Source organism: Notamacropus eugenii, chromosome 4, assembly GCF_028372415.1.
Source record: "Notamacropus eugenii isolate mMacEug1 chromosome 4, mMacEug1.pri_v2, whole genome shotgun sequence".
NCBI classification, from domain to species: domain Eukaryota; kingdom Metazoa; phylum Chordata; class Mammalia; order Diprotodontia; family Macropodidae; genus Notamacropus; species Notamacropus eugenii.
Genome location: NC_092875.1, coordinates 166397022 through 166417355, shown reverse-complemented (window position 1 = coordinate 166417355; position 20334 = coordinate 166397022). Strand labels below are relative to the sequence as shown.

The window sequence follows — 20334 nt, the reverse complement described above, 5'->3', positions numbered from 1 at the left end:
CTTTTCTTATAACATATCCTTCATACACACTATCTTGCATTAATTCCACATTCATAATTATTATAACACAAATCCCCTACAGATAACATTCTAATTTCAAGCTTTATGTTTTAATTGGACTTATTGACAGGTATGCTTAAAGATCTCAAATTCTTTGAGATGCATTTGTGCTGTACCTAAGACTACTGTATTATTAATCTATTCACTATAAGGTTAAAAATACTGCCACACTATCATAAACCACTAAATCACTATCATCATATTCTATAAGTCTAGTGTGTATACATACAAACACGCACATACATATATATATGCATATGTATGTATATGTGTGCACATATTTCCCCATCCTCTCGAGGGATTTCCAGTCTTACCATACTAATAAGGAGTTAGGAGGTAGAATCTCTCCCTTTTTGATTGTCAGTAATGGAAATTTTCAGAAATGGAACAAAAAAATGGGAAAACATATATGGGCATTTAGGTGTACACAGAAGAATTTGATTGGGATCTTACCCTTTATCCTTCTTTTAAGATTTATCTGATTTTTTTTCCTTTGTGATTATGACCTGCCTTCCATTTTTATACACTGCATTTCATTAATGATATTTTGTATACTTCTTGATTCATTGTCATTTCTGTACTCTCAGAATCTAGAAATAAATGTTTATTGAATTGGATTATTATTTGACTAGAAAAAATAGTATGTATATTTTAATAGGATAGCATGTCCTTATTATGTTGCTGGATTATATGTGTGTTTGTGTGTGTATGTGTGTACACACACATAGACATACACATATTTTTTCTTTGAATCAAATAAATATTGCCTTCTAATTTAGAGCACAAACTTGCTTAACTTGGTGCCACACAGTATGAACTCAGTTTTAATATACTATTGCAGTAAACTAAACAGTTTTCATACAGACTGCCAAATCTGCCAATTCTTGAGAGTCATATAAGTTTTCATATAGACTTCTAATATTTCCAATTCTGAGAAGACTTATAGGACCATTCATGGCTGCTCTAACCTTCATTCTGAGAACATCTGAAATTGAGGGTGTACTTCTGAATGACAATTGTGTTTTGTAGAAATTATATGTTGATCAGCAATAGAAAATACTGTATCTAAGACAGTTAATATTCTACTGAAATAGAAACCATGCAGACTATTGACTCAATGACTGTTGACTAGGATATATGGAGTAATATTTTGAAGTCAGTGTAGCAGGTACATGTCTGGAGGAATGATAAAATATCAACAGAGAAAATGTTTGGCTAGCATCATTATGGTTTGTGAATCTATTTTTATTTCAATTTGAGAAACCCTAGAACTTAGAAGTTCATGCCACTGGTGAGTTAGATAACTGGAATCATTTTAGACAGACTGAGATCTGAGGGTCTCTATTAATAGACCATTTCTCTCCTAGATATTCATACTCAGTCACAGAGTGGCTATTGATATGGCATTAGATGATTAAGTCCTCTCACTTTCAGTACTACAACAGGCTATCTCCCCCACCCCCATTCTAAAGGAGAAGGGAAATGGTGGCATCAGTAATTGCCTGAAAACAATGCCTCTTTTCTAGTGATAAAAATGGAATCCTAGGAAGGAGTCAGTAATGATTGTAATTGTAGTTATCCTTTTCGTTTTCTTCTCTTATCTCTCTGATAGTCTCACAGCCTGACAACTTATTTCTACTCTAAGTAGGACTATATACTACAAATAAAGTTAACACATATCCATTCTCTGACTACATAATTTTGTCTCATATTTAGGTCTATTACCAGAAGAAATTTATCCACTGCTGTGAGTTAGAATTCACACCCATGTGCACACACACACACACACACACACACACACACACACATACAGACATTTTTTTCTGTCTCATAATTATTTTCTAGTCCTGTATACTTTTCAAAACAGATGAGTAAGGCAGCACTCTTTTCTTTTAGGATGAGAAATCAACTTTGAGTTATTGTGAATGAAGATTCATCAGTGATTTTTATGATATGTTCAAAAATGAATTGTTTTTTTATTATATACTTAGCAAATTCTAATTTTCAGGATTTTTTGCTCATTGAAACAAAATTGCAAAAATATTTTTTTAAAAAATTGACATGCCAGACACTGCATAATTGAGATTTTATAAATATGACTTGATGTTCTATAATAGTGAATAAACTCCACAATATCAGGATCAACTTGAATGGAAGAATTAAAGCAATGCTATAGGCTGATTCTGGTGCGCTCTCTGGATCTACTTTGCTTTCTCTTACACAGGAAATCTTGCCAAAATGAATTCTGGTCTATGTATTGTTTTGCTCTAACCTTTTTCCCCCTAACTGCTCGTTTTCTTTATCCTTGCATATAAATTATATGTGTTTATTCCGTAAGAAATTTTTGCAAAGCTTTTCAACATGCTGCACATGATTACAATGTAGTCCTCTGACCAAATCATAAACATGTAGTTTAACAACAACAAAAACCGTACTAATTTTCATGCCATGTTAAGTATAAATATGAATTCAAGGCAGACAAACTATCCATTTCCAAACAATAATGCAAACCTACACTCATTAAAAACGATCCAGTAACATATATTAGCAAATGAGTAAGAAATCTTTTGACGAGTATAAAATTCCTGCTCTATATAAAAGCCACACTGGCCATTCAAGTATTTGAGGTTATTTTTTTTTCCTGTAACTTCGTATTTCATTGTAAAATGATGAATTTGGACATGAAATTATACAAACAAAAAAAATCACTTCTACTTAGAGTTTAACTTTAGAATGTGCATGTATTGGTAGCAAAGTGCCCACCTGCAGATAGATGTGTTCAATTCCTTTTCATCCCTCTCTAAGAAAACAACTCATACTTTTCTGAGAACTTGAATAGTGATTACCCAGTTTTTAGAAAGCAAATGAACAATCCAGATTTATTAGTAACATCAGATCTTGCAATCCCCTTCACGCTTGTGCCAGTTTGCAAGTTAAAGGTCAAAGGGCGGAGACACAGAATAGTACTCTACTAGGAAATTTCTGACAGAAGACAATGTTTAAGCTGTGGTTAATGACAGTCAACAGATCAATAATCAAATTCAAGGCAAGCTGTTCATTGTTTCAAAAGCAATTCCCCTCCAAGCCTGGCTTTCACACAAAGCCAGAGTCTGACTCATGGGGTGCGTTCATTCTGACCATCTTTAATAAGTTCACAGCCCAGTAGCTGTAAAGCCTATCACTGCAAGAAGCAGTTCCTAAAATCAATAAAGAGGTCTGTCAGTTGCTGACTTTTCTCTAGGAAAAAAATATTGATACAAACCCGCTCTGCAGGTCTCATGAAAATGACAATACTGCTGTTAGGACAAATCACACTCAACAATGAAATGCTTTGGTGGTCCCTTGGCTCTGTCAGTGATGGAACGGACAGCTAAAAGTCACAAGTCTTGCCAACCCTTTGAGAACTGTGGGAAACATGCACTAGGTAATGCACTGGAGAATATTCATGCAACCTCAGAGTCTTTATATTGGCCTACTTTTGAAACTGCAATGCTTACCTGCATATAATCATATACCAAGACAAATTGAATTTTCATGCAATGGAGTTTGAAACAGAAATTCAATATGTCTAAGATAAAAAGACTTAGGTTATAAAATTGTAGCCAGTTGTCTTATTTCTTTAGTTTTTAGAATCTACTGGTAGAATGCTTAGATGATATTAAAATGTTATTTTTTTATTTTCTTTGCCAGAAATGTTTTTGGCAAATATCATCTCTCTGGGTGGTTTGTCATAATTTTGTCTTAGCCGTTATGTGAATCTTTTTTGTAAACTTTTTGGTGATCAAATGATATCTGTTTTAAAACCCTGAACTTCATGAACTTATGCTTATACGTACCACTGCCCAGCCCTGTAATTTAACAGAACCACAGATGAGCATCCTAAGACTCTGAAAACTGATATGATAGTTCTCAAAGGGTTACACCAATGTAATACTAGTGTCACATTTCCTTGTTTAAGAATCACTGCTACTTAAATTCCCTGCAATCCACTTTAGAGACATACTGCTTCTTGCTATGCTTTGTAATGAGTGTTACTGACAGACCCATGAAGGCCTGGGGCAATTGGCCTTATACAGCTTGTATGGGAGGGGAGGTGCAGAGGGGGTGAGGCATCACAACAAAAGTACAGGAGTTGAGAAAGAGGGGAAAAAAAGAAACACCTCAAAACAATGAAAAGGTTCTGTTTGAATTTAGTTATATGGATATAAATGTGATAAAACATTGAGGACATAGCTCCAAATAGCTGTATAAAACGCAAAATGGATGTATCATTAAGGCTGTCACTATATTGCAGATATTTTGGCCCCTGGTTGGTTGGAAAATGGCTGTCCAAACAGTCTAAAGTCCTGCATGTGTCATCCAGGTCTCCCACCAGACAAAAAAATTACATGTAGGAGTAAAGGACTAGATCCATAGCAGACAGAAAGCAATCCTCTTTGGAGACAAAGCTGTTTTGGGTCTTCACACTTTCCTGAAAGTTCAATTATGGGTTGTCTTGTTCAAAACTTTTTTTTTTTTAAGCAAAAACTCCTTTTTTGTTTTCCCCCTCCAGAAATGTGATCAAGCATCTGGGGGCTTGGAGAGGGTTAAAGTAGGGAATAATGTTTGAAACCACTAAGAAGAATCTTCTTTTTTGTTGTTTTTCTTCTTTTTCCTCTTCTTGAGTTAATCCTAAAAGTGTACTGGGCATTGAGCGTGCAGAGGAAAGGCCTAGAACTGAATGACGAAGAAAGACAAAGGACTGAAGAAACGGCAGATACTGTGTGTCGTGGAAGCTTCCCACATGAGTGAATTCACACTCAGGCGCAGGACAGGCAACCCCCTGGGTTTTAAAGAGCAGCCCTGATCCAGGCTGACAGATGCCTGATCCTAGCTAGGAAACAGCATAACAGCTCTTGTGTTGAATCTCAAGTTATCACAAACTCCTGGGAAAGAAAGGGGAAAAAAAGCCCTTTATCACACCCACTCTTGCATAGAGCGTTTGCAGTACAGTATGTGACGAGGTGTTCCTTTCCTCTTGAATTGGAACACTGTGTAAACCAATACAAGGAGGCATAAGGCCAGGATGCAGGGGATGACGATAGCTATGGCTTTCACAGTGCTGGCTGTGTTGTCCAGTTTGATGACAATATCTACGTCATCTTGTGGGCTATGCCGTTCTTTGTCTCGGTCTGTTGGTCCTTCACAGCCCATAAAATCCTTGAGGATGGATCTGGGATACCCAGGTTCTACCTTAAGTACCTGGTTATTGAATTTCCAGTACTCTTTTCCTTTATAGAAATATGTGAAGCCTAGAAAATGGAAAAAAAACCCCACATATTAATTTACAGAAATATTTGCAGCTTATAAAAAAGCGTTGATTTAGAGAAATATCTGCAGCTTCTTTATAAAGACAAATTAGCTATCCATTCAATAATGAAATGCACTTACTTTGAATATTTATGGGTGGGGAAAGTGGGAGATAGGCCAAAGCTGAAAATGATAAGTGTGACTCAGACTCACATATATTGACGGGGATAATGAGCTTGAAAAAACTGTTCTCCATGACACTGCAAAATATTTTATCTTAAAATTAGTCCCTCAAATGCCTTCTGTTGAACTGATATGCAAAGTTTACCCTCAGCCTAATAGCTTGACTATATGGTAAATTAATACTTTGAATGTAGTCTTGTATTGGTTCTTTACCTTGAGATAAAAATGAAGGAACCAAAAAAAAAAAAAACCAAACCACCTTTAAAATACTGTATGGCCAAAATATTGAATCATGGTTTTTGGATCAATTATCTCCTTACATTAACTGGAATGATTCTAATGAACGCAAGGAGTGAATTTTTGATGCCTGAGTGTCACTAATATTTTGTTGAGGAATACAGTTAAGCATGATCAAAATTGGACCACATGTTCAGATTATCAAATTCTGATAATCACTCTTTCAGTGCCATGTGAATCTGCCACAATGCTTTAGTTCCAAACACAGTTTTGCAGTTGAAGCAACATGCCAAATGAAAACAGGTGTATGCAGATTCACATTTTTCTGTAGGGAACTGGTATTTGATCATTTTAATGAAACCCAATGTAATTACCCAATAAGCTTAGATGAAGAAATGCTAAGGTCCTGCCAAATAACAAAACATTACACAATCTCAATTGATAAATGGCATTGATCCAGAATAAAACAAACCTTCAAAATAGGTGAAATTACTCTTTCAGTTTGTAAACTGAAAACAAACAGCTGGAAGTTTTCCAATCGTTGTTTTCAGTTAATACCCAAAAGGTAACAGATGAACATGAAAAGCAAGATGTGCAAAGCTCTGTTTCAGGTAATTGTAGAGCCTGGCATATCAATAGTGTTTATAGGTCATATTTCAGTGTAACTAATTCTAATGGGCATTCTCATTTTTATAGTGGTAGATGCCTGTTTTCTAGCTATATAGATCAGTTAGCTGGAATTACAAACCAAGCTATGCTGCATTAACATGAGAAATGTTTGGAACTTGGCAGCAGAAAGGGGTATTGTAGACTTTTTTTTCCCTTCCTTTCTTTCTCTTCAAATATCTATATTTTAAATGGTGTTTAGTTTTGGGTGTGTCTACTACTTCTAATCCTCCCTTCCTTCCCCATCAATTCAAGTATTAAAAATCCTTAAAGTATAAACATGATTTCATACAAATGAAAACACCTAAACACTGAATGCTACTTGATGGAAGGACAAGATCTAGGAAGACCTCAGCTCTTTATCATACTGACAAGCAAATATTTTAGTAAATTGTTTTATGGCTTGGGACCAGAAGAAAAATCATGTGAAAAGGATTATTTATTGTAGAGAATTTCCTATAATTTTATCAATGGGCCACTATTATCAAAGGCCATCTTTAGAATGTGGAAATAGCTTTGGTATGTAGGAACTTTATAGAATATATAACATTCACCCAAATTCCCCACAACTCTAAAAAAAAACAAAAATAAAGGACCTTTGGAACAGGGAAAGGGATATTTAGTCCTAATAAGTTAGAAAGTGTCTGAGACAGGATTGGAACTCATGACTTCCTGAAGACTTTCTGAAGTCAATGAAAATGTTCTAACAGTCTAGTTCTGTGAAGTGAGTTATATGTCATTTAGAAAATAATAATAATAAATAATAGAAAGATGAAATGGAAATCTAGGATTGTTACTATTCTCTCCATTCTCAAGTGATTAATTTAATTCAACAATTATTTAATACTGACCAACTACTACCTACAATTTAGGGTATTAAATGCTAAGTATATAAAGAGAAAGAAAAAAAAAATCCTTTCCCAGAGCTTATTTTCTTCTGGAGGAATCATGGAGAGAAAAAAAAAATAGGGAAATACATTTAATCAGATAAGTAATGTAATTTCATTTGAATGGAGCAGAGAAACTGAGTGAAAATAAGCTTTCAACGGAAACTGGGGATTCTAAACAATGAAAGAAATCTGCGGAAAGGGAGCTTTCTCCTGAGAGAATAGAAAGTGCTTAAGGACTAGAATCATTCTTTTGTTTTTGTATGCCAAATAGTTAGCATTCTTACAGTAGGCACTTAACAAATATTCTGCTAAATTGAACTGAATTTAAGTTTTGCTCCTCCTGTTTCCAATGACATTTTGATAGGAGTGCTAAGGAGCAGAAAAATAGTTAATAAATAAAGAATGAGATATCAGAGGGAGAAATGACAGGTTCAAGTCTACTCTTCTAATAAGTCTTCCCTGATTATCCTCTCTATTATCACTACTCATTTTGTGTTATTTCATTTCTACTGTATTTGCTTATTCTAGCTGAATACACACAGTATATTCCAAGTGTATAATCAAGAATGGATGGTCGATGAATATTAGAAAATTCAAGTTATTCTAGCTGTGTGTATTCAGCTAGAATAATTTGAATTTTCTAATATTCATCGACCAACCTTTCTTGGTTAGGTCATCAATAAGCATTTATTAAGCTTACAATCTATGTACACGTGGTACAATCTCAAGGTCACACATACTTTTGTCTCAAGTATTTCTGCATGGTGTAGATTAGTTTATAGTTCTTTCTCATACTAGGGAGGACACAAGAGATGTACAATAAACATGGCTAACTGAAATGATTTTCTGAAGTAACCAAAGCTATATGAACTGTAATTGTAAGATGTGGATGAGACAGCAAATGGAGATGACAGAATGAAGAAGCAAACTGATGAATCTCAACAGGACAGAATTCTGTATCCAACACGATGGAGCCAGAAAAGAGGGAAAATGTAAATTTTTCTATTTAGGTTCAAAAGGTAAGAGTATAGAAAAAGAACGGGGATTTTGGCAGTCTTGGTATGAGCTTGCCTGTACTAGATAACCCTGGGAAGGTGTGGTGTTCACCGTCAAGAAATTTTCAAGTGATGCCTGAGTGAACTGTTATCATTATTGATGTAGAAGGGAAAATTTGCCAAGAATGAGTAATACTAGATGGCCTCTGAGATTTCTTCTCAATGGAATTCCGTAGTTTTAATTAGATCAATGAACCAGTGATGTGTTTCAGGCTATACAAAGGCAATAAGGTGATGTAGTGGATACAGCACTGGGCAGGCATGGAGTCAAGATGATTTGAGTTCAGATTTGGCCTTGTATACTGAATAACTGTGTAAAATCACTTTACCTCTGTCTTCTTCACTATCTTTATTCCTCAAACAGAGATAAGAGTTCTTACCTCCTAGAGTTGTTATGAGTATAAAATGAGATAGTTATTGTAAAGTACTTTGCAAATCTTAAAGTGCTTAAATGGTAAGTTATTATTTTGATGTAAGTTGACATTGTATTAGTAAAAAGTATGTATAGAGTTCATGGTTAGAGATATTTCCACTTTTACTATATAATCTGTGCTGGTCAGACCATATCTAGAGTGTTACATACAATTCTAGTCAACAGGTTTTAAGAGGGATTTTGACAAAGTGAGAGGCAACATGGTATAGTTATCACAGGAATCACAACTGACTATTTGGCCATGTCACTTAACATCTCCATGACAAAGGCCACTCTCCCTACCAAAAGGCTTCATTTCTGCACTGCTCAAGGGATTTTCCAAACCAGGAGTTCCTTGTATGACAGAAATCCCAGATCTACCCCAAAAACAAACAAAAAACCAGAAATCAAAATACCTCTCGAAAATGGCAACTAAGGATCTGAAATCTACATATTATAAAAAGTGATGGAAGGAACAGGGAATGTTTAATTTGAAGAGAAGGCTAAAGGAAGATCTGACAGTTGTCAAATGTGGAAAGCTTAGACCCAACTAGGTGAAATAGAAATAAGAAAGGGGGGTAATCTGAGCACACAAAAGCGAAATAATTTCCTAACAGTTAAAGCTATTCAACAGTTTCATGGCTGCTTCTATGTTATCTAAACAGGGAGGTGACAAAATAGTTAGAGTATTGAACTTGGAGTCTGGAAGACCTGAGTTTGAATCTTTCCTCAGATGCTAACGAACCCTGAATAATTCACTAATGTCTCACCCTCAGTTCCTTCTGTAAAATGGAGATAATAAGGGCACAATGTTGTGAAAATCAAATGAGATAACAAATATAAAGGAAATAAGCCTTTATGTAGTGCTTACTATGTACCAGGAGCTACACTAAGAGCTTTTACAAATATCATCTTATTTGACCCTTACTGTAACCAGACAAGGTAGGTACTGTTCTTATACCCAGTTTACATGTAAGGAAACTGAGGTAAACAGAGTTTAAGGGATTTACTGCGTCATGCAACTAGTATTTGAGTCGTCTTTCTAACCCCAGGCCCAGCCCAGTGCTGCATCCACTGTGCCACATGGTTATCTCTAAAATACGTTGTAAAACTCAAAGTTTTGTTAAAAGCTACTTTATTATTATTAATTATTACTCCCATTATTTGTTATTATTACTCCTTATCATGCATGGTCACCTAAAAGAGGCTGGGTAACTCTCTTTCAGACTTCTATGTAAAAAAATCTATATATTAATGATAGCTTTACTAGAAAACTCTGGTTTCTTCTAACTGTAGGGTACTGTATTTCAATCAATATTTAATATTTTCCAATAGTGAAATCCTAATCTTTCTGAGAAAGCTTCTTAAATTAAAGGAAAAAAATTAGTTTACTTTATGTAGTACTTTTCCTTTTCTCTCAAAACCAAGTGTAAGGAAGAAATTCTATCACTATGAGTAAAACAAAAGAAGATGGAAGAAGCAAGAACCCAAATTGTTGACCCAAAATGAATTCATAGAGTAAATTAAAGTTTATATTTCAGGCCTTTACATGTTACTATTTTTAAGGCAAAAGGGATGAAATCTAGGCTTATTAGGAAATCTAATATAATACCTCCCCTGGCCATTTTTCAAAGGTAGCCCTATGAACATAGATCATTTCAAATAATGTTGTTTCTTTTAATATGTTAGTTTTTCTAAACTATTTTTTCCTTCTCTTTTATTCTTTTTTATAATGTCTGATTCTCTGAGAGATGTGGGGGGATGGATACATTAGGAAATATAGGTAATATATAAACAAAGAACCCTATTCACCAATTCAATAGCTGTGATTCAGATTCAACTCTACCATGTTACCTTAATGGTGAAATTTGTGGGGGCTTCTGAAGAGCTTCTTAAGCCTGTTAGGAAAATGGCTCACCTTTGGTTCTCGGTCTTGTCACATCTCTTCCCACCCTCCTCCTAAGGCTTTGGTTTCTTTCATTAAATAGATTTTAAAAAAAAACTTAGAATTTTATTAATCTTGTCATAAAAGTATGAAAACAGGCCTCTGATTTCAGGCATTAGATCATATTGAATCACCAATTTGCTTCCATGAAATTTACCCTTCAAAAGAGAAGGGATAAATAAAAATAAGGGATTCAGGCTTTACCAGCTCCTTTCTCACTCCTGTTCTGGGCTGCAAGTGAAACTGAGTTAGATAAGTTACAAGTAACATTTTGAGTCAGAAAGAGAAATATGGAGTTACTTATTATGTCATTACAGTATACAAAATAAGAGAAGAATTTAAAGATTTTAATTAAAATTGAGTTTTCTCTTTTAATTTAACTCTGTGATCATCTAATATTTCTTATAAAATGATTTTAGAAAATTAAGTTACATAGTGTGAGATAGTCTTTTCAGGACAGTTTCAACAATTTACACTAATGAAGTGCAAACATCCACTGATAATTAAAATTTCAGATAAATAAAAATATGAAAAAGAATCGTGGCATGGAAGGAAACTTTATATACAGGATATCCCAAAATTCTTAGTGTAGTTTTATGCTATAATATTTTATTAATTTAAAACTACAATAAGACTGAGAATTTTGGATCTCTCACTAAGTGTGATATTTTGTATATATATATATATATATATATACACACACATATATCAAACACACATGTGTAAATACATATGTACACATGTACATATATACACATACAAATATAAATATCTGTATATATGTGTTATATATGTATATATTATGCAATTCATGTGTGTCTGTTTCCATTTGGCATAAAAAGTGGGTTGACTTGTGAAGGATAACTGAAATGTAATGTTTTGCTCCCCTGGTGGTCTACTCTTCTCCAATTATTTGCTAGAATTCAATAACTTATGAAAAATATGTGAGAATTAATGAAATAGAAAGTGTAGGCATACCATTTTCTTTGTGTACAAAGGCTCCCTGGGGAGACTCTGGGATACCTTTCCATATTGTGATAGGTTTTGGATAGCCAGGGTCCATGGTTTTCATTTCTTCACTATATCTCCAGTACCTAATTTTAAAAAAAAAATGCAAACATAGGTAAAACAAAAACTGAAACTTTTATGAGAAAATTATTGGTTGTAATCACTGAAGAAGGGCTTAAACAAACTTTATGCTAAAGTATGATACCAAGTAGTACAATTTCTTGAAAATATGTAACCATTTGAAAATTGGACATAAGACAAAAGGTTCCTACAGTTTGTCTAATGGATCAAAATGTTCCTTCTTAATAATGAGATAAGTATCTAGACAAACACCTATCACATACAACATCTCGAAGAACGAAAACACTGAGAGGAAAAGTTTGACTGAAAATTTAATGAATAATCCTATGAAAAATTTCTTCATTCTCCCATATTTACTACAGATATACTTTACATCATCCAAATATCTACCCTATACAAAATAATGCAAAAAGTATACTTTCTCTAGCTAACTACAAATAATATTTTGACTAATATTTCATTTTCTTCCTATTTAGTTTGCGGCTTACACAAATTTTTGTATGTGTGTGTTTGTCCTTCACTGCCCAAGAAGACCATGCCATTAGAGAAATAATGACATGACCTGCACTTGACTTTGTTTTGAGTGAGGGAGGACTGTGCAGGCCACCAGCCTCACTTCTCCTCCAGAGCCATCTGAATCCAGTGACCAGATATTTATCAGGGTGACTGGGGATGACTCAGGATGAGGCAATTGGAGTTAAATGACTTGCTGAAGATCACATAGTTAGTGAGTGTCAAGTGTCTGAGGTGAAATTTGAACTCAGGTCCTCCTGACTCCTGCACTGGCATCCACTGCACCACCTAGCTGCCCCACACAAACCTTTAGTTCCTCAAAGAAGAACAAGTTGCGGTAGTTTGTCTATATTTTTTGTATAGACCAACAATGCTGTCATGGCAGTATCATAGAGAATATTTGCACATAAAGAAGAAAGAGACATAGAGTTGGAGAGACATGTCTCAAAATCAGAAAAAGTTTTATGCTATTGTAGTAAGTGATGGGACACTAGAAAAATCCAAAGCATCAGCTAGAGCTTTATTGCTCTGAGAGGAGTTAAGAAATTATTGTTGCTTAAAAGATAAATTCATCATTGAAAAGGTTAAGGAACAAATAAGAAAAACTGTTATCATAGACCAGATTCTTACTGAAAAGGAGCCGGTTGCTAAGGCAGAAACAATGAGAACACTGGAGAAATGACCATTCCATCTTAGTATTAATTGTAGAAGAAGAGGGGAAAAAAAGTCACAGCCTGTTCTAAATCCTATATTCTGGGAAAACAGATGTTGAAAGATTACAGGTTGTCAGTCCAATAGAGATGGTACTATTAAGAATTAAACTAAGTATGAAAATTTAAAGTAAAAATATAGGAACAATTCTATTGATGAAAAAAAGGGGGTACTTTTAAAATACCTAAGGTTAATCCACAGAAACTGACTGACTAAATTGGATTGAAAAAGCTGGGTATGGGAAGCAGAACCAAGATCATGGAATAAGGCAGGAACTCACCTAAACTCTTCCAAATTCACCTCCAAAAAATTTAAGAAATAATGTTTCAAAACAAATTCTGGAGTGGCAGAACAAACAGAAGGATGAGGTGAAACAGTTTTCCAGCTGAAGACAACTTAGGTCAGCAGGAAAAGTCTGTCTCACTGGTATAAAAGGAGAGCACAGTCCAGCGTAGGTGGCATTCATATGAGCCAGCAGGAGGCTGTGCCATAGTGCACAAACAGCAAGTCCCTGAGCCCCAGAGCAGGCCAGCAGTGAGAGCTCACTTCCCTAGTTCAAAGCAACAGCAAGGCCCCCACTTTCAGAACAAGAGGTTTGGGACAGTGTCCCCTCAATCTCAGGGACTGAATCCAACTTTAACATAAAATTAAAAGCCATGAAATTGACTGGAGAAAATGAGCAAAAAGGAACCTGATGATAGAAAGTTTCTATAGTGAAAGAGAAGATCAGAACACAAATTAAGAAAAGGTGAACAATGTCAAAATGACCTACATGCAAAGCCTCAAAGAAAACTGTGAATTAATCTCAAGTCAAAAAATGATCCTTAGAAATGCTCAAAAAAGATTTCATTTTATTTTTAAATACATTTATTTATTTAGAAGTTTCAACATTCACTTCCACAAAATTTTGAATTTCAGATTTTCTCCCCCTCTCCTCTCCATCCCTCTCCAGGATAGTATGTATTCTTATTGACTCTTTCTCCAATCTGCCCTCCCTTCTACTATGCCCTACCACTTCTTATCTCCTTCTCTTCTATTTTTCTGTAGGGTAAGATAGGTTTCAACACCACATTGCCTATGCATATGTATCTATATACATATATGCATATAGATACATATACATATATTATTTCCTAGTTGCATGTAAAAACAACCTTTAACATTCATTTTTAAAGATTTGAGTTCAACATTGTCTTCCTTTCCCCCTCCCCACCCACCCCCATTGAGAAGGCAAGCAATTTGATATAGTTTATACCTGTGTGGTCATGCAAAAGACCTCTGTAATAGTCATGCTGTGAAAGACTTTATGTCCCTCTATCCTGTCCTGTCCTCCATTTATTCAATTCTCTCGTTTGACCTGTCTCTTTGCAAAAGTGTTTGTTTCTGATTACCCCTTCCCCCAATCTGCCATCCCTTCATTATCCCCCCTCTCTTATCCTCTTTTCTCCCTGCTTTCCTGTAGGGTAAGATAAACTTCCATACCCAATTGAGTGTGTAAGTTATTCCCTCCCGAAGCCAAATTCAATGAAAGGAAGACTCACTTATTACCTTTCATCTTCCCCTTCTTCTCCTCTAAAGCTCTTTCTTGCCTCTTTTATGTAAGATGATTAACTACATTTAACCTTTCTCTTTCTTCTAGAACATCTCTCAACCCTTAATTTTATTTTTAGATATCATCCCTTCAGCTCACTCTGTGCCCTCCCTATCATATATAAACTCCAAATGTCCTAATACTGAGAAAGGTCTTATGAGTTACAAATATCATCTTTCCATGTAGGAGTTTAATAAGTCCATTACAGTTTCTCTTTCCTGTTTACCTTTTCATCCTTCTTTTGATTCTTATATTTGATAGTCAAATTTTCTATTCATCTCTGTTCTTTTCAACAAGAATGCTTGGAAGTCCTCTATTTCATTAATGTTACATTTTTTCCCCCTGAAGTATGATACTCAGTTTTGCTGGGCAGGTGATTCTTGGTTTTAATCCTATCTCCTTTGATCTTTGATTCCAAGCCCTCTGATACCTTAGCATAGAAGCTGCTAAATCCTGTGTTATCCTGATTATGTTTCCACAGTACTTGAATTGTTTCTTTCTGGCTGCTTGTAATATTTTCTCCTTCACCTGGGAACTCTGGAATTTGGCTACAGTATTCCTAGGAGTTTCCCTTTTGGGATTTCATTCAGGAGGTGATCAGTGCTTTCTTTATATTTCTATTTTACCCTTTGGTTCTAGAATATCAGGGCAGTTGTCCTTGATAATTTCTTCAAAGATTATGTCTAAGCTTTTTTTTTTTTTAATCATGGCTTCAGGTAGTCCAATAATTTTAAAATTATCTCTCCTAGATCATAGCTGTTTTTTCCAGTGAGATACTTCACATTGTCTTCTATTTTTTCATTCTTTTGGTTTTCTTTTATTTCTTGATTTCTCATAAAATCATTAGTTTCCATTTTCTCCATTCTAATTTTGAAAGAATTATTATCTTCAGTGAGCTTTTTTCCATTTGGCCCATTCTGTTTTTTAAGGCATCCTTCTCTTTGGTTTTTGGACCTCTTTTTTCATTTAAATTAGTTTAATTTTAAAGGTGTTATTTTCTTCAGCATTTTTGGGAGTTTGCTTTAGCAAGCTGTTGACTCATTTTTCATATTTTCTTATATCAGTCTCATTTCTCTTAACAGTTCTTCTTCTACTTCTCTTACTTGATTTTCAAAATCCTTTCCATGAACTAAAACCAATTTATATTTTTTCTTAGAGGCTTTGGATGCAGGACCTCTACATTGTTGTCTTCTTCTAGTTCTATGTTTTGATCTCCTTTGTCACCAATGATGTAAGGAAATACATCTTCACTGACAAAGTAAGAATCTATAGCCTATTTTTTCCTGTTTAGCTCATTTTCCTGGCAACTAGTTGACTTTTGAGCTTTCTTAAGTGGAGGTCTCCAGAAGCACATTCCACTTTAGAGTGGCTTCAGCTTCTCTGGGGCTGTGGTTAGGACAGGACCACTTTCCCCTCTCAGCCAGTTAAGAGACCCTTCCCACTGACCTTTGAAATTGTCTTTAGCATTTATGGTTTGAGAAATCTAGAATCTGCAGCAGTGGATTCTGAGTGCCTGGAATATGGTATTCCAGAGGTCTAAGGAGCTAGGATTAAAGCCAAGAATCACCTACCCAGCAAAAGGAGTATAATATTTCAGGGGAAAAATGGTCATTCAGTGAAATAGAGACTTTCAAGCATTCTTGATGAAAAGACCAGAGCTGAGTAGAAAATTTGACTTTCAAACACAAGAATCAAGAGAAGCATGAAAAGGTAAACAGGAAATAAAAATCATAAGGGACTTACTATTGTTGAACTGTTTACATTCCTACATGGAAAGATAATATTTGTAACTCTTGAGACTTTTTTCAGTATTAGGGTAGTTGGAGAGATTATATACACATAGACAGAGGGCACAGGATGAATTGAATACTAATAATATCTAAAAAATAAAATTAAGAGGTGAGAGAGGAACATATTGGGAACAGAAAGGGAGAAATAGAATGTGGCAAATTATCTCTCACATAAAAGAGGCAAGAAAAAGTTTTATCAATGGAGGGGAAGAGGTAGGAGATTAGAGGGAAAGAGTGGACCTTACTCTCATTTCATTTGGCTAATGGGGGGAATAGCATGCACATTCAATTTGGTATGAAAATCTATCTTGCATTACAGGAAAGTAGGAAGGAAGGGCATAAAGGGGGTAGGGGATGACGGAAGGGAGGGCAAATGGAAGGAGGGGGTAATTAGAAATAAACACTTGAGGAGATCCAAGGTCAAAAGGGAGAATAGAGCAAATGGGAGGTATTATAGGATGTAGTGAAATATAATTAATCTTTTACAACATGACTGTTATAGAAGTGTTTTGTATAATGACACATGTATAACCTATATTGAATTGCTTGCCTTCTCAGTGGGAATGGGTGGAGAGGAAGGAAGGGAGAGAAGTTGGAACTCAATATTTTAAAAATAAATGTTAAAAATTGTTTTTACATGCAACTGGAAATAAGATATACAGGAAATAGGGTATAGCAATTCCTCTTACCCTACAAGAAAATACAGAAGATGTGAATAAGTGATGGGAGGTGTGTGATAGAAAATAGGGCAGATTGAAGAAAGGGGTAATCAGAATGAATGTCATTTTAGGGTGGGCAGAGAGGAGAGACAGGGAGAAAATTTAGAACTCAAAGTCTTGTGGAAGTGAATGTTGAAAACTAAGAATAAATAAGTATTTTTTTTTAAAAGGAAACAAAAGAATATAACTCCTTAAAAATTAGAATTGATCAAGTGGAAGCTAATGACTCCATGAGAGATCAGGACACAATAAAAACAAAATAAAAAAAGAAAATGTTACATATCTCATTGGAAAAACAACTGATCAGGAAAAATTCCAGGGGAGATAATGCCATAGTTACTGGCCTGCCTGAATTGCATGATGTAAAAAGACCATGGGCATTATATATTTCAAGAAACTGCAAAGAAAATTGCCCAGATTGAACAAAATGATAAAATAGAAATTAAAAGAATCCACTGATCACTTCCTGAAAGAGATTCCAAATGAAAACTCCATGGAATAATATAGCCCAAATCCAAAGTTTCCAGATCAAGCAGAATATCCTGCAAGCAGCCCAAGAATCAATTCAGATATTGTGGAGCTAAAGTAAACATTACACAGGATTTAGCAGTTTCTATATTAAATGATCAGGGGTTGAAATTATGATATTTTAGAAGGCAAAGGAGCTAGGATTTTAATTAAGATTCACCTACCCAGGAAAATTGAATATAATCCTATGGGGGGGGGAGGTTGGACATTTAATGAAATATATGACTTTCAATCATTGCTGATGAAAAGATCAGAGCTGAATAGAAAATTAGATTTTCAAATATAGGACTTAAGAGAAGCATAAAAAGGTAAATAAAAAAGAAAAAAATATATGAGAGATTAAATAAGGTTGAAGAGTTTGCATTCCTGCATGGGAAGATGATACTTGAAATTCTTAAGAACATTACAATTACTAGGTCAGTTAGCAGTTGTATACCTAGAAGATGTAGGTATAAGTTGACTAGGATGAAATTATATCCTTCATCCCTCCAAAAATAAATAAAGGGTAAGAAAGAAGATTGCATGAAAGAAGAGGGAAGGGAAAGGTAGAATGGAGTAAATTATTACACATAAAGAGGCACAAAAGACCTATTACAGTGGAGGGTGGGTCAGTGATGGGCAACAATTGAATGTTATTTGCATTGAAATTGGCTCAAAGAAGGAATAACATACACACCAGTTGGGTACAGAAATCTATTTAACCATATAGAGAAATAGGAGGGGAAGGAATAAAAGAGGGACTGAGAGAAGGGAGGACAAATTTGAGAGATGGTGGTCAGAAGCCAAACACTGGTGAGGAGGGATAGAGTCAAAGGGGAAGAGAGAGAGAAAGACAGAGAGACAGAGAGACTGAGAGAGACAGAGACAGAGAGAAAGACAGAGAGAGAGATATGGAGAGAGAGATATGGAGAGAGAAGAAGAAGAAGGAGAAGGAGAAGAAGAAGGAGAAGGAGGAGGAGGAGGAGGAGAAGAAGGAGGAGGAGGAGGAGGAGGAAAAGAGAAAAAATACAAATGGAGGAAAATACACTGCTAGTAATCATAACTGTGTATGTGAATGGGATGAATTCACCCATAGAACATAAGCCAATATTAGAGTGGATAAAAGCAGAATCGTACAATAAGCTGTTTATAAGAAATAGATGTGATGCAGAGAGATACACACAGAGTAAACATATGGTGCTGAAGCAGAGTCCATTATGCTTCAGCTGAAGTAAGAAAGAAAAGAAAAAGCAGGGGTAGTAATCATAATCTCATAAACAGCAAAAGCAAAAATGATCTAATTAAAAGAGATAAGGAAAGAAACTACATCTTGCTAAAATAATATCAGTACTAAACATATATGTACCAAATGGTGTAATGTCCAAATTTTTAAAGGAAAAGTTAAACAAGTTACAAGAGGAAATAGACAGCAAAACTATACTAGTGGGGGATCTCAGCTTTCAGAACTAAATATAGCTAAAAAAAATAAACAAGAAATTAAGGTGGTGAATAAAATTTTGAAAAGTTAGTTTTGATAGAGATCTGGGGAAAATGGAATGCAATAGAAAAAAATATTTTTTTTTCAGTGGTATGTGCACCTACTCAAAAAGTGACCATGTTTAAGGACATACAAACCTCACAATCAAATACAGAAAAGCAAAAATATTCAATGCATCCTTTTCATATCATAAGGCAATGAAATTATATTCCATAAAGGCGCATCGAAAAACAGGTGAAATTGGATTAATTGGAAACTAAATTATCTAATCCTCAAGGACAAAAAGTCAGAATAAATCACAGAAATAATCAATAATTTCTTTAAAGAGAATGATAACAATGAGACAACATATCTAAATTTACTGGATGCAGCAACTCATTATGTACACAACACATAGTAATAAATGATGATAGTAATCTACTGTTTGATAAATCAAAAGACCCCAACTTAAGAAACAAGCATCTACTATTTGGCAAAAACTACCAGGAAAATTGGAGAACAGTGGAATGGCAGAAGCTAGGTACAGACCAATATTTTACATTATATACTAAGATAAGTATGAAATGGTTACATAATTTAGACATCAAGGATGACACTATAAGCATGTTAGGGGGCATGGAATAGTTTATCTATCAGATCTTTGAAAAAGGGAATAATTTATGATCAAATAAGAGATGAAGAGCATTATGAGATATAAAGTGGATAATATAGATTATATTAAATTAAAAAAGATTTTATACAGATAAAACCAAAGTAACAAGATTAGAAGGAAAGCAGAAAGTTGGGGAATTTTTTTTACAGCAAGTATCTCTGATAAAGATTTCATTTCTCAAATATATAGAGAAGTAAGTAAAATTTATAAAAATACAAGTCATTCCCCAAAAGATTAGTTGTCAAAGAATATAAACAGGCAACTTTGAGATGGAGAAATCAAAACTATTTTTAGTCACATGAAGAAATACTCTAAATCACTAGTTAGAGAAATCCAAAGTAAAACAACCCTGAGGTACCATATCACACCTATCAGATTAGTTAATATGACAGAAAAAGAAAATGATATGATGGAAGGGATGTGGGAAAAATTGGGACACTAATACACTGTTAGTGGAGTTATGAAGTGAGCCAACCATTCTGAGGAGCAATTTGGAACTATGCCCAAAGGGATATAAAACTGTGCAT

The 20334-nt window shown here is 34.7% G+C and overlaps 1 protein-coding gene across 1 annotated transcript in view; it reads right to left on the bottom strand.

Moving 5' to 3' along the window:
- Positions 1-4230: 4230 nt before the first annotated feature.
- Positions 4231-20334, bottom strand: part of MMP16 (matrix metallopeptidase 16) — a 390977-nt gene continuing 374873 nt past the window's right edge. The window contains exons 10-11 of the mRNA XM_072603624.1: positions 11716-11831; positions 4231-5351 (exon numbers count right to left, since the gene is read on the bottom strand). Of these exons, the coding sequence (XP_072459725.1) occupies positions 5017-5351; positions 11716-11831 (451 nt within the window). The 3' untranslated portion in view covers positions 4231-5016. The remainder of the gene's footprint in view (positions 5352-11715; positions 11832-20334) is intronic.